Below are 13,117 nucleotides of genomic sequence, written 5' to 3'. Positions count from 1 at the left end.
ACATCACATTTGAACCATTTGAATTCACAGATGCTGGACTGAGTTATTTTTTTAGTGTTTTATTGAGAGTGTGATCTCATTGAAAAACAATGATTTGTTCTGTGCTGTCAGGTTCCGCCATGCTCCCCAAAGCACCCCTCTGTGCATCCTGATAGTCGACACTGGGCAGCCCTCACCTTTGCTGTGCTGCATGGGCACATCTCCGTGGTACAGGTACGCCTACACAGACATGCAGTAGTCACTAGATGTAGCTAGTGTAGAAAGCCTTCCATGGATATGCCGTATGCATGTTGTAAGTTTTCTTTCAGGACAAATGTCATGCTGCATATCCACACTGAATGCAGGCTGTTGTACATATTCCCAAGTTAACTGTTGATATAATTCAAAGTCTTTCTAAAGTGGATTGACAAATGTGAGGTCAGAGGTCAGGCCATAAATGAGTCACAGGATGTCAAACATTGCTGAATATAACAGATGTGGTGTGTCTCTCCAGCTCCTGTTGGATGCAGGGGCCAATGTGGAGGGGGCTGCAGTCCGCAATGGTCAGGAGAGCACGGCAGACACCCCATTGCAGCTGGCTTCAGCAGCAGGTGGGCAAACACATGCACATACAAGTAAAAAAAAAACCAAACAAAAAAAGGCACAGCTGATGCAAGAGAACTATCTGACTTAGAGTAGATCTATGTTCTGATCTGATTTATCACAGCTAAATTACTACTTTTAAATGATGCAGGCGGAGTCTGTAGGAGGGTCAGGCAAGATGAGAGGTGAATGAACAAGAGCTACTGTTGTAACTTTCAGTAAAACACCTAATCATAATTGTCACATTATGAGTCACACTTACATTAGTGAGCTGTCTTTTCACAGTGCAGGATTGGGTTGTAAATATAAAACTAGATGGAGGAATGAAGAAATTAGAGGGTGAATGAAGACATAGTGAGAGGAGAGGAGTGCTGCCTGTGGTTGTTTAGAACCCTTGGGCAGCATTCCTCTGAGGGATCATTTGAAATCCACACATAGCTGTAGTAAAAGAGACAAATGCTCTACATAGCAGCAATGACAGTGTAAAAATAGTGTCTACTATGAATGCATTTGCTTGTTTGAAAGTGTAAAATCAAGCATGATAAAACTTAATTGGTCCCTGTGGTCAGATTCGATCATTGCAGCAGTAAGTGTAATAAAGCAGAAAGAAGACATCCTGAGTATAATGCAGTGAATTACAAAATAAGCACTAAAAACACTGAAAGCATTGAAAATGAAGTGATAAAATGTTAACAGTTGTAGAGTGATAAAAACACAAGAAAGGATCATTAACAAACATGGCTGTGGATACGGTTAAATTATTTTATACAGGTAAAATTTAACATAACAGATATAAGACTGTTTAAGAGCTGTAATTGTGTGTAATTGACTATTAATGTGTTTCCCAGGCAACTATGAGATGGTGAGTCTGCTCCTGGCACGAGGTGCTGATCCATTATCAAAGACCCATGATGGAAATGCCCTCACATCATCCTTATATGAAGACATGAACTGCTTCAGTCATGCTGCTGCACATGGACACAGGTATGTGTCCTTCACTGTGACCTAGAAAGCACTAAAAATAGTACAACAGATGCTGCTGGAGCACACTGAAAAACTGCCTGCTAGCTACAGAGAGGAGAGTAATACAGAGATAACGTCTGCACTTTATCATAGTTGACCTAAATCTACATTTGAGTTTTGAGGAGACATTCGTCCCCTTTATCATGCCGTGAAAGAGAAGACCTCTTTCCATACAGAGTCCATTTATCTCTTAACACCAACTTGTAGCCTAAACCTCTCCACCTGTTCACTCTGTGTTTGTGTGAACACAATATAGACTCAACACTTCACATTCCACAGTGAGGGTGACAGATTATGTAATCAGAGAGGAGCGTACAGGGTCACAAAAAAGAATGGATGTACTGCAATTTGAGCATATAGAAGTGTTTTCATGCTTTCTTTCATTCTTTCTCTGCTTCCTTCCATGACCTCTTCCTCCCATTTATCTTGTCAGGAACGTGCTGAGAAAGCTCCTGACTCAGCCTCAGCAAGTCAAAGAGGATGTCCTGTCTCTGGAGGAGATCTTAGCTGAGGGGGTGGAGGGTGAGGAGGCCGGGATCTGCCCTTTCCTCCCTCTCTCCCCACTCTCTAACCCTTCTTCTGGCCCTGGGGCCGTGCCTGAAGGGGGAATACCCAGACTCTGCAAGGCCAGGATGAAGGCCCTGCAAGAGGCCAGTTATTACAGTGCTGAACATGGTTACCTGGATGTCACCATGGAGCTGCGAGCTATGGGTACCTATCAGACTTTTTACTGTTTTCTTCTACCCAATGTTTCTTTTTCTGTTTTCTGTTTATAGTCCTAACTAAAGTATAAATCCTTCTTTCTATCCAGGTGTACCTTGGAAACTGCATGTGTGGCTTGAATCTCTGCGTTGTGCCCAGCAGCAGTCCAGGGCAGGAGTTACCCTCTCCCTCCTCAGAGAGTTCACCACAATCAGAGAAGAGGACTACTGCGAGGAGTTGGTCACCATAGGCCTGCCCCTTATGTTCAATATCTTGCGTACCACCAAGGTATACATCTAGCTCCATCTTTCATTTGTCTCTTCATATTTTCAGCATAAAACATAAAAGCGAGGAAATAGCTTTATTGTGATTTAATGCCCTCCTCCCCTTTCACTTTCTCCTAGAATGATGCCATTGTACAGCAGCTGGGGAATATTTTTAGTCACTGCTTTGGCCCAGCACCACTTCCAGTTGTCCCTGAGATGAGGGCAACTCTCTCAGCACAGTTGGGTAAGGATTCTATTATTTCTCTGTGTATATACAATTATTTTCATGATTCATACTGAAAAATGCCCATTAGAATTACTGATGTCATCAAATTGGGTGAAAATGGCCTTGATTATTCTACAATCACATAGGACAAATATCGGAGGCAAATTCTTACACTTGAGAAGCTGGGGCTGAAGTGTTTTGCATTCTTGCTTGACAAATGGCTCAAATGATTAATCATTTTTCTGTCTTTCTGACTCATCAATATGTCATCTAATAGAGGCCTGGTGTCCAGATAGACTTGCTTGTTACAGGGAATCTGTTGTAAATAATAAATTTAATAAAGAGTTGTAAGGAGGTGTTGATGTGTTTTCCAGACCCACACTTTCTAAATAACCAGGAGATGTCAGATGTGACATTTGTGGTGGAAGGGAAACCGTTCTACGGCCACAGAGTCCTGCTGATAACAGCTTCTGACAGGTGACACATGCTCACACTAGACAGAAAACATATTTTAACCTACTTACATATAGTTGTAATAAAATTTTAAAAATCTTATATGGGTTTTAACAAAAATTGTTTTCCTGTAGATTCAAGTCTTTGCTGGCATCCTCTGGATCAGATGGAAGCCCCCACAAGAAGATTGAGATCAGTGATGTCAAGTACAACATTTTTCAGGTAACTAATATTTCCTGATTTAAAAAAAAATACTAATACAATCGCTATTTTAGAGTAATAGTGAGATTGATGGGGAAAAAAACTGGAGACAGATCTGTTGTGTATGACAAAACCCACACTTCTTCTGTACTGACCATATGACCTCTCTGCAGATGATGATGTCATACCTGTACTGTGGAGGGACGGAGTCACTGAAAACTAATGTGTCTGACTTACTGGAGGTGAGAATTACTGAACAAGTAGTTGTGTGTAATCTTTTACACCGTAGAAATTCCAGGGGATATTAGCTGTGCATGTTCACATTATCACATCTCAACTCTGTTACATGCTTCAGTAATACTATTACACCATTCAAATTAGCAGATAAGCATGTTTTGAATTGAGATTAAGCATGGGCAACTCCCTGCCCAGCCTTCCACCTAGCAATACTACTTGCTGATTGAAAAAAAATAAATTGGATTAAAGTGTGAAGAATTGGGGTTTAGGTGATGTGGCTAAGCCAGGGACTTCTCTATCAGTGTCAATGTGTCCCTTTTCTTAACAGTTGAGCTAGTCAGCAAAGATTATTTTAACAAATAAAATATATTATATATATATATATATATTTTATAAAATATAACACAATGTTTCTCTAGTGTTAACTTTTGCCTGTGTTTTCTCCTGCAGTTGTTGTCAGCAGCTAGTCTGTTCCAGCTGGGGGCGTTACAAAGACACTGTGAACTCATCTGTTCTCAGCACATCAACCTGGATAATGCAGTTAGCATCTTCAAGACAGCTAAGGTAACACACTGAGAGGCCTAGTTCAAATGGTAAAATTATGTACACCAGAAACATAAATATAGCTTTATTTTATAGCAGAGCTGTGCTCTATATGTCAGTGTAACTATGGTAACTCAAAAGAGGTGAATGCACAAAATATCTTACATGATGAGGTGGCCTGCATTCTACATTGAAAAGCAGTTGTCTTGACACTGACACTTTACATCTGTACTTTTAATGAGGCAAACATATATGACCATATATTGTCCTCTTATCCCAGGTCCATGGTTCGGTGGAGCTGAGCTCATTCTGTGAAGGCTACTTCCTGCAGCAGATGCCTGCTCTGCTGGAGAGAGAGGGTTTCAGGAGCCTGCTTTTGGGACCCCCTGGGGTCCGACAAGGGAATAGCTCCACTTCTACGCTGGTCCACAGCCGGGGAGACTCACCTCTGGTGGAGCTAGAGGCCACCCTGGCTCAACGACTACGCTCTCTTTACGTATCCTCTCGAGTTTGAGGACAACAGGACAGATGCTGAGGAGAGAGGACAGAAATAAGTGGAATGTGACAGTTTGAGCAGAAGTTTCATGTTATCACTGATACAGGATCAGATATTTAGAAGTTGGAGAACAGATGTCTTCTTAGTAAAATCTGATCCTATCCTTTGGTTACTAGCAACTTCTGCAGTGCTTTGACACTGGGACACAGATCAGTGAGTTGTTTGCCAGCAGTTAGTTTACTCTGTGAACAATTAAGTGTTCCATTTTTTGGAAGCACTCAATCCTGACATTACTGCAGTGTACACCATGTCTATGAAGAAGAAAATTGGACAATGTGATGCTTTTTCTCCAAGGCTCGGGAAGCTTAAGTGGAGAAGCAACAGATGGATGCAACAGGTGGGAGCTCTGAATTGTTAAACACTGCTGCCCTCTAATGGACAAAACTGGCAAAAATAAACAATTGCCTGGGAAGATTGGGATCAATGGCACCCTCCTGGGTTCTAACTGAAGCTATTATGTAAAGTGACAATAGACTGAAGCATCTGTTCAAATCACATGAGGTGGCCATGCTGGACTTTTGGCTTTGTTCCATTCCAACTAATGATGTAGAGTGGGAAGAAGGAGGTAGACTCAGTGCCTCCAACGTACCTTTTATGTAACTGTATGTTTTTATTTTCTATTTTTTTAAAAGTATGAGCAGAGAAACACTTACTGAAGAGTGGGATGGACATTTTCTATTTAATGAGAAGAAAAAGATGTGAGAGTATTTAATAGGGTGTTCCCTTTTTATTTTGTTTTTAATCCAAGCAAATTATTAATATTATTGTTTTAAATTTGCTTCTGTGTACAGGTAGCTGCTGTTACACAAATAACAGTTAATTAAGCTCATGTATGCTGAGGTTGAATGCTTCTACACAGGTACAACAGCAGAATTCAACATGGGATTCTGACTAAAAGTCTGTTTTATTGCTGAATATTTTAATAAATATACAAACCTGGTAAACAAGTCCTTTCCTTTTTTTAGTTGTCCAAACTATTTAACTACCATCGGTGTATGTGGGTTTGTATGGACTTACCTGAAATGCTGGAAGACAAATCACACTTGCAAATGTGCAAACCTACAACCATGACAGCCATTACATCTAATAAAGAAATATGTAAAATTAAAATGAGGAAAAGTAAAATAATGGTAGGCAAGATTATAATTAAACTTGATAAATATTTGCACGTATTATTCTTCAAGTATTTACAAATCCCAAACCATAAGGCTGTTATGCATGATAAAACACATGAGTATTTACTTTGGGTTGGCACTTACCATTACGTGTACAGGAACAGAGAACAAAAACAAACACACCATAACTGAATGAGTTTATTTGTTTCAGCACTGAAGATGCTCACAGTTATGTTATATGGGGATTACATCAGTCAGTTTTGTTCCTGCTCTGTCAAAAAGACCGCTCTGGGCCTCAGAATCATCAGATGTCCTTAGTGCTGCTAGCTTCCCATTGTAGAAAACAGAAAGGAGGATGAACAATAGGGTATTGCTTTGTGTTTGTAGTACTGATATCCCCTCCCTGTGCCTCTTCTACCTACAGGTAGAGACAGCCCAGACCTCCGAGCCTTCCAGAGAGAGGTACAGAGTAAAGGAAGCATCGTTCAAAAACTTTGTGCACAAGATAAGAGGAGGAGGAAGGGAAAAGATCAGCAGAAGCAAGGGGACAATAAAAAAAGAAGGCCAGAAATAAAAGTAGAGAGGGTGAAAAGTTAGGGACAGAGGGGGAATTTAAACATTAAAAGGTAGTTTTATGGAGAGAGAATTGATGAAGGCTGAGAAAAGGAGTGAGTTTGGCATGGAACATTAACACTAAAGCCATGCAAAGAAAAGCTCATGTTTGACATGCACACAGCAATACAAGCTAAAAGCATAGAGCAGGAATCCTCAGCATGGTTGAGAAGACAATCAACCCCCACGGTTTGTCTGTCTATTTACAACGAGAAGAAGTAGATTGGGATCTGTGGTGTCCTTCTCCTCAGGCCTGGCCTACGCGCACAATAATATGAAACTGACAAATATCAATAGAAGAGCATATTTCCTCTCCAAAAAGAGGCTAAGTCTACATTCTTAAATTACTGGTAAATCATTTTTTCCAAGAGTTCCCACAAGTTCTCTTTCCCTCATCAGCGAGGTCAGGGAAAAGAGAATTTGTGACTTGTCAATGTTCACATAATTCTGTTAAAGTCAGATCAAAACAAAAGAAAAAAAGTTCATTTTTTCTTCAAATGTTGCCCCATTTACAAACACACAAGAGGGTAATAAATAACATTCAACTGACCTAACAGCTTTGTTCATATAAATAGCCAAGTTATAATAAATTAGGAAATGAAACTGTGAGATGAACAAACATTAATAAATAAGGACAAAAATACAAAAATATCCACAATTGCATTTATCACGTCATTATTATTTTTTTGTTCCTCTACTCCTACTGCTGGTAAGTAAGACTAAGAGAGAGGTATAGATGGAAAACCAAAGACAAAGTGCTGCAGATAACAGGAAACAGGAATGTTTGGATCATTATTAGGTCAATCAAACAAAGACATAAATGATCATGTAACAAAAATCCACAGAGGAATTTAAAAGAACAGTATGTGGCAGGTGCAGGTTTACCAACCTGTCCCTATGGTATCTAAACATAGTGTCACAACTAGACATTTCATTTTTTTTACATAAGAAATGATATCAGTCTGTACAACAGAATAGATCATTCATTTTAAATACCCACATACCCACCCACGTCCCTCCCCCCAACCCATTGCTATCATATCATCTCCCTCATTGCCCCCCTGCCCTGTTCTGCTCACACCCCACTCCTCTCTGAAATCACAATTCCAGTCCATTTGCAGCAATAGTATTAAGTCTAATAAAGTCAGTTAGTATTTTAAACCCAGTTCTTCTCAAAGAAAGTATATTAAAAAGCAAACAATACAATCCAGCAAGCATCCGCGTCGGCTGTTTGGGCTTTCCACAAAACTCCTCCCCCTTCTCTCCTCCTCTGAATCAGTCACTGTATCTGCATGTCCTCTTTTTGTTGTTGTTCATGTTCTTGTTAGTACATCCCAGAGTTTTCTGTGCATACTGAACCTGTGCATGTATGCATGTATATGTTTTGTGTATGTAGTGTCTTTTTGCAAAAATGCTTATTTTCCAATTCATGAAAGCTCCTTGAGCTCAGAGAGAGGAAAGGGGGCAGGTTGGAAGGTTGGGAGGTTGGGAAGTTGGGAGGGTGTGCGTGTGTGCATTCTTGTTTCATTGGGATGTGTGTGGATGACTTGTGCACATGTGTATATTTTTGTGTGTCTAACATGGGGAACACTAAAGGTATTTTCATCTACTTCTACTGATGGCTGCCAGAGGTGGAGAAGGGGCGAAGAGGGAGATGAAGGTAGAAGTCTGCAAGAAGGGTCTGTTTCCATGGTAACTCCCCCACCCCTCAGCGCACCTCTAAAAGCAGTCCTCCGTCAACAAATGTCCTTCTCTCTCAGCACGCTCAGGTGGGGGGTGGCGGGGTGGTTCGAGGGAGGGCGAATGGAGCAGGGAGCAGGAGGAGGGACTTAATAGGTTTTCTGGATAATTCCTGGTATCAGAAACAAGTCAGGTCATCACACAGTTTAGCAGCAAGGGAGCAAAAAACAGAGCAAGGGCCACAGGCTATTCGATGGTTGGGGTAGAGGGGTGGATGGTGATGGTGGACACTGAGGGGTAATGAAAAGTGGAGTGGGAGGAAAGGAGAGTGTGTTTGTCTTGTAGGTGCAGTATGCTGTTTGTAAAATATCACATAGATTCTCTCAATATATTTCTATCTATATAAAGTCATTTTATACAAAAAATGTCCATAAATGAATATGTACATCTAGCTTTGTACAAATAGAGTATTCTTTCTGTGCCACTGGCTTATTGTGATACTGGGATGGATTTTTAGCACTGGCTCAAATACAGAGTGTCTCAGTCTAAGACTCCTCTTGTGTACCCAAAGATGCCACCGACAACTTGGCTCTGTCGTGACCCGCAGTGGGGCATTTGGTGTCATTACTTTCTGGCTCGTGCCTCCGGACGTGCATGGGCGAGGGGCAGTGCTTGGAGGGCGTGCCAGAGGGGTAGGGCACCTGTCCGTTCTTCTCGTCTGAAAAAAGTTGTTTAATTACGTCAAAGAAGTTACTCAATGGGCTGCCTAGGTACACAGACGGGAAGAAAAGAGGACAAAAAAGGGGGAAAGAGAAGAAAGAGAACAAACAATCTAATGAACAATGGGGTTCACAGGATAGAGACGCAGATACAGGCAAGACAGAGCAAGCAGAGGCGAGGAGGAGGAGGACTGACAGACACTGCGAGGATGAAAACTGCTGGAGCAGCCATGTCAGGATTAAGTCATATGTAAGCACCCATGCATATATCACAGCACAGCCAATGAAAACAAACAAGTAGTCATTCAATCTATAACCGTAAATAACAACACGTAGTGTTAGTGTAGGCTCATTTTGGATGGTTAGAAGCTTGGTAGCAAACGACAGCAGCGGACAATAAAAAGATAATTCCTTTTATGAGGTGATACAGTAAATTTCTGTAACGCATTAACTGTGCTGCAAAAGGAGTAAATGTGATGTGTCGTCTGTACGAGGTGGTGCCCGAGCAAGACTGGCCAGCCAGAAGCAGGGCAGATGATGGAAGGAGGACAATGAGAAGGTTTTGAGTTCCAAGACAAAGTTGCCCTTGGAGGATAATAAAGGCTCAGTGTCTCCACTCTCTTTGCCAAACCAACTGTTGAGGAGGTTTTCTGCAGATGCCATAAAAGCACAGCGTGAACCTTGGCAAAAGCTCTGCTGATGGAGGCTGTCTGTCCCATGGCTAATGCACCAAGTGAAGCAAATATAACACTGTAATGTTTGGACCTAAGTATGCCTAAAGAGACAACCTTTGATCAAGATATTTCTTCACTGGAGTTCAGTTTCACACTACTCTTTGAGGTGAATTAAGTCCAACCTAGGTGATTTCACTACAATAGCATCAAAACTGTGTTGAGTTAAATTTAAGCCATAAATACTATCACAACGTAATGCTGTATACTGCCTAATATGGCTGTATATGCTAAACAATAAAAGTGTATTTCTCCTTAATTGCTATAAGCAAACAATGTGTGTGCGTGTGTGTGTGTGTGTGTGTGTGTGTGTGTGTGTGTTTGTGTGTGCACATGTCTAACAGTATGAATGCCAATGACCACCGGCTAAACACACTGACTTTTTTCTGCAGGGTCTTAATGGCCCCACTGCAGGTAGGCAGAGTAGTGAGAACACCAAACATGAGAAATGGAGCAAATAAAGAGTCAATGTTCTTTTTTCTTAATGGTTGTACACAGCAAATCTCTGGGAACTATCAGTCACACACAGCACAGTTTCTGAATTCTAGATGGAAGAGCCATTTGTACAAGAGAGTCCTGTGGGCTGCCAAATGAATGGTGACAACATCACTAAAAACAGGCAGGGGTGTTGCACACGACAAAACACACACACACACACACACACACACACACACACACACAGACACACACACACACACACACACACACACACACACACACACACACACACACACACACACACACACACACACACAATGGAGAGTGTCTTTGGATTGGCAATTAAAAGGCTGTTGGAAAGAATTTCTTTTATGGCTGGTTTGCCTTCAAAAGCCTCAATTCCAAAACTTGGGCCTGACAATATGTATGTACTGCCAGTGTGAGGAGTGAGGGCTGCCTTCAGTAGTCTAGAGATTAGGGCAAATTTCATCTATGCATGAATGAGTGGGGTGTGTGTTGTGTGTTGTGTGTGTGTGTGTGTGTGTGTGTGTGTGTGTGTGTGTGTGTGTGTGTGTGGTCATGTGTGAGTGTACCACAGTTCATTTTAACTGCTCCATTATCCAGCTGTTAAAACAGTTTTATCCAACTTCTCCCTAAATATTGCAATCTGCACATTTTGAAAAATGTCAGGAAACTCAAAAAACTAAACTTCATGATCTCATCTGTTCAATAAAACAAAGACACTGTCCTCTAAATTAATGATTCTCTTCTGTGGCCCTACAATATGTTTGCAACATTCATCCGCACTTATTGATTTTTTTTCTATTGTTATTGTTTATTTCTATCATTGTGCTCTAAATTGGCTCCCAGGTATGCTAGCTGTTACTGAGTGATTAGGGAACATGAACACCAAGACTTGATGATGCCCTTTGTTTGATACTCATTGGTATGCAAAACCTGTTCTTTTCTTAATTACAGCCGTTAGCTTTTCTTAAAGGGCCTGTGGGCAGGTACCACTAAAGGTGTGTAAGGAGGCCAAAGGAAATGGGGGTGGAGGAGATTTAGTTTAACCATGCCTTGAGCTACTGCTAAGCACACATTGACCTATTTTAACATTCATGTGAGAGTATTTGATACTCTGATAGTGAAAAGACATAAATTAATTTAGTCTGACTGTGGTCAAAAACAACTGGCTCTGATAGGACGTACAAAGTAGAATACTGTGCTTCATTATTTATGTTATGTAATATCCTAACCATCTTTTATTGCTTTAATTTGTTATAATATATAATACAATATCATCTCTACTGCTGAAGTGTTTGCAGCAATCATTAAAACTCAGTCTAATATAATTCTTCCGGTTTTACCTCATCCTGTTAATTAGCTTGACAATTTAAAAATACAATATATACTGTGTATAGACAGTATAAAAAGTAATTGGTAAATTACTGAGGCACATCGACAATAACAGACTGTTAAATATCATACCACCTGGACATAATATTATATAGATGCCATGAGAAAAGATATAACTCACACTTAATTTACAGTATATTAACTAAGTATGGTACCATGCTATATAAAGGCCAAGTATCACCTGACAAACTTTGTCAGCCATGGGACTGAAAATGGGTATAAAAGGAAAAAAACTAACAAACACAAAGAGTGTGTTTGACTGATGTAATGAAACAGATCTAGAAACACAAACAGAGCCAACCTCCCCGGGAAGCTGTTGGTCAACTTTTACAGATGACTAACTGCATGACAGCCCTGGTACAGCAGCTGTACCAAAGCTGCCAAAAAAGCCCTGCAGCGGGTCATAAAAACAGCACAGGACATTGTTGGCACTGAGTTGCCATCACTTGAACACCTCAATAACACTCACTGTATACATCCTTAAGGACATCACTCATCCTGGACATAACGTGCTTAAGCTCCTCCCATCAGGCAGACACTTCAGATCAATCCAAGCACACACAAACAGACTAAAAAATAGCTTTTTTCCCAACTGCCATAAACCTCCTGAACTCTGATATCTCCTCAGTCTGAGATAACCTCTTACTGAACATGTACAGTGAGTATGTGCAATACTCTGTTAGTATATGTGCAATACACAGTACTGCTTACTATTTGTATAATACACTATGCCTGTAATGTGCAATTCACTTTTTACTATATGTGCAATAATGATGCTGCTGAACACTTGTGCAATAACTCATATCTGACAAATCAGCACATTGTCACCCTGCTAAAAAACATAATACATTCCAGGACGTGCTGGTGGTGTTTGCCTTTCTGACCAGCAGGTAGAGCTGTTGTCAAGAGAATGACAAGTGAGACGCACACAGTTAGGCCAGTGATTCACAAGGTGGGACAAACTTGGAGCAGAGGGGGAGGAGTAGGATGCCTAGTTCTTTTTCGCTTCATCATTCAGACTGTGTGTTGAGAGAATACACTGTAGGATGTAGCTTCAGTGGGGGAAGGAACAGTTTTATACATTTTCAGGGACTCAGTATCAACTATTAACAAGATGGAAGAACAAATCCAACAGGGGGACCTGAATAACATCATGAAGTTCACAGGTGAATGGTTAGCTGTTTGATCAGACAGGGTCGCCTGTCAGAGGTTCTGTACCTACTGACTGACTGGTACATGGAAGGAAACAGGGGGAAGAGGTCCAATTGTACAGGCATACAGGGAATGTTTGTCAGGTGTGGTGTCGCTATGTGGTGCAGTGCATTGTGGGAATTGTTTTGAGGTGCAGTGGTGTTGCCATGGTGATGTGCTTCGACGATCAGTCTTGGAAGTAGGAGTAACAGAATGTGAATCAGCTTATCCCAACTCCACTCTAATCATCACTGCCAGGGCAATGAGACAACATCTGACCCCTAGTCAGTGCTTCAGAGCAATTCCCACCCTTTTATAGCAATGAGGTGTGGGTGGATGCATGCAAAGGAAGCTGTTTTGAGAAAGTGAGAGAGACTGGCTCAGTGGTTTTGAGCACAGGGGAGAGAGGGGTGTCACATGAGTGGA

The 13,117-nt window shown here is 41.1% G+C and overlaps 2 protein-coding genes across 2 annotated transcripts in view; one reads left to right on the top strand and one right to left on the bottom strand.

Moving 5' to 3' along the window:
* Nucleotides 1–5,669, top strand: part of abtb2b (ankyrin repeat and BTB (POZ) domain containing 2b) — a 44,337-nt gene extending 38,668 nt beyond the window's left edge. The window contains exons 7-17 of the mRNA XM_053318605.1: nt 112–213; nt 494–590; nt 1,431–1,566; nt 2,039–2,316; nt 2,417–2,595; nt 2,712–2,817; nt 3,174–3,276; nt 3,387–3,474; nt 3,627–3,695; nt 4,141–4,254; nt 4,514–5,669. Of these exons, the coding sequence (XP_053174580.1) occupies nt 112–213; nt 494–590; nt 1,431–1,566; nt 2,039–2,316; nt 2,417–2,595; nt 2,712–2,817; nt 3,174–3,276; nt 3,387–3,474; nt 3,627–3,695; nt 4,141–4,254; nt 4,514–4,747 (1,506 nt within the window). The 3' untranslated portion in view covers nt 4,748–5,669. The remainder of the gene's footprint in view (nt 1–111; nt 214–493; nt 591–1,430; nt 1,567–2,038; nt 2,317–2,416; nt 2,596–2,711; nt 2,818–3,173; nt 3,277–3,386; nt 3,475–3,626; nt 3,696–4,140; nt 4,255–4,513) is intronic.
* Nucleotides 5,670–8,741: 3,072 nt separating this feature from the next.
* The window catches only part of brsk2a (BR serine/threonine kinase 2a), a 159,586-nt gene continuing 155,210 nt past the window's right edge, over nt 8,742–13,117 (bottom strand). Inside the window, exon 19 of the mRNA XM_053318772.1 lies at nt 8,742–8,962. Within this exon, the coding sequence (XP_053174747.1) occupies nt 8,742–8,962 (221 nt within the window). The remainder of the gene's footprint in view (nt 8,963–13,117) is intronic.

This window comes from Scomber japonicus, chromosome 5, assembly GCF_027409825.1.
Source record: "Scomber japonicus isolate fScoJap1 chromosome 5, fScoJap1.pri, whole genome shotgun sequence".
NCBI classification, from domain to species: domain Eukaryota; kingdom Metazoa; phylum Chordata; class Actinopteri; order Scombriformes; family Scombridae; genus Scomber; species Scomber japonicus.
Note: the sequence above shows the minus strand (reverse complement) of the source record. Positions and strands in the feature narration are given on the sequence as shown.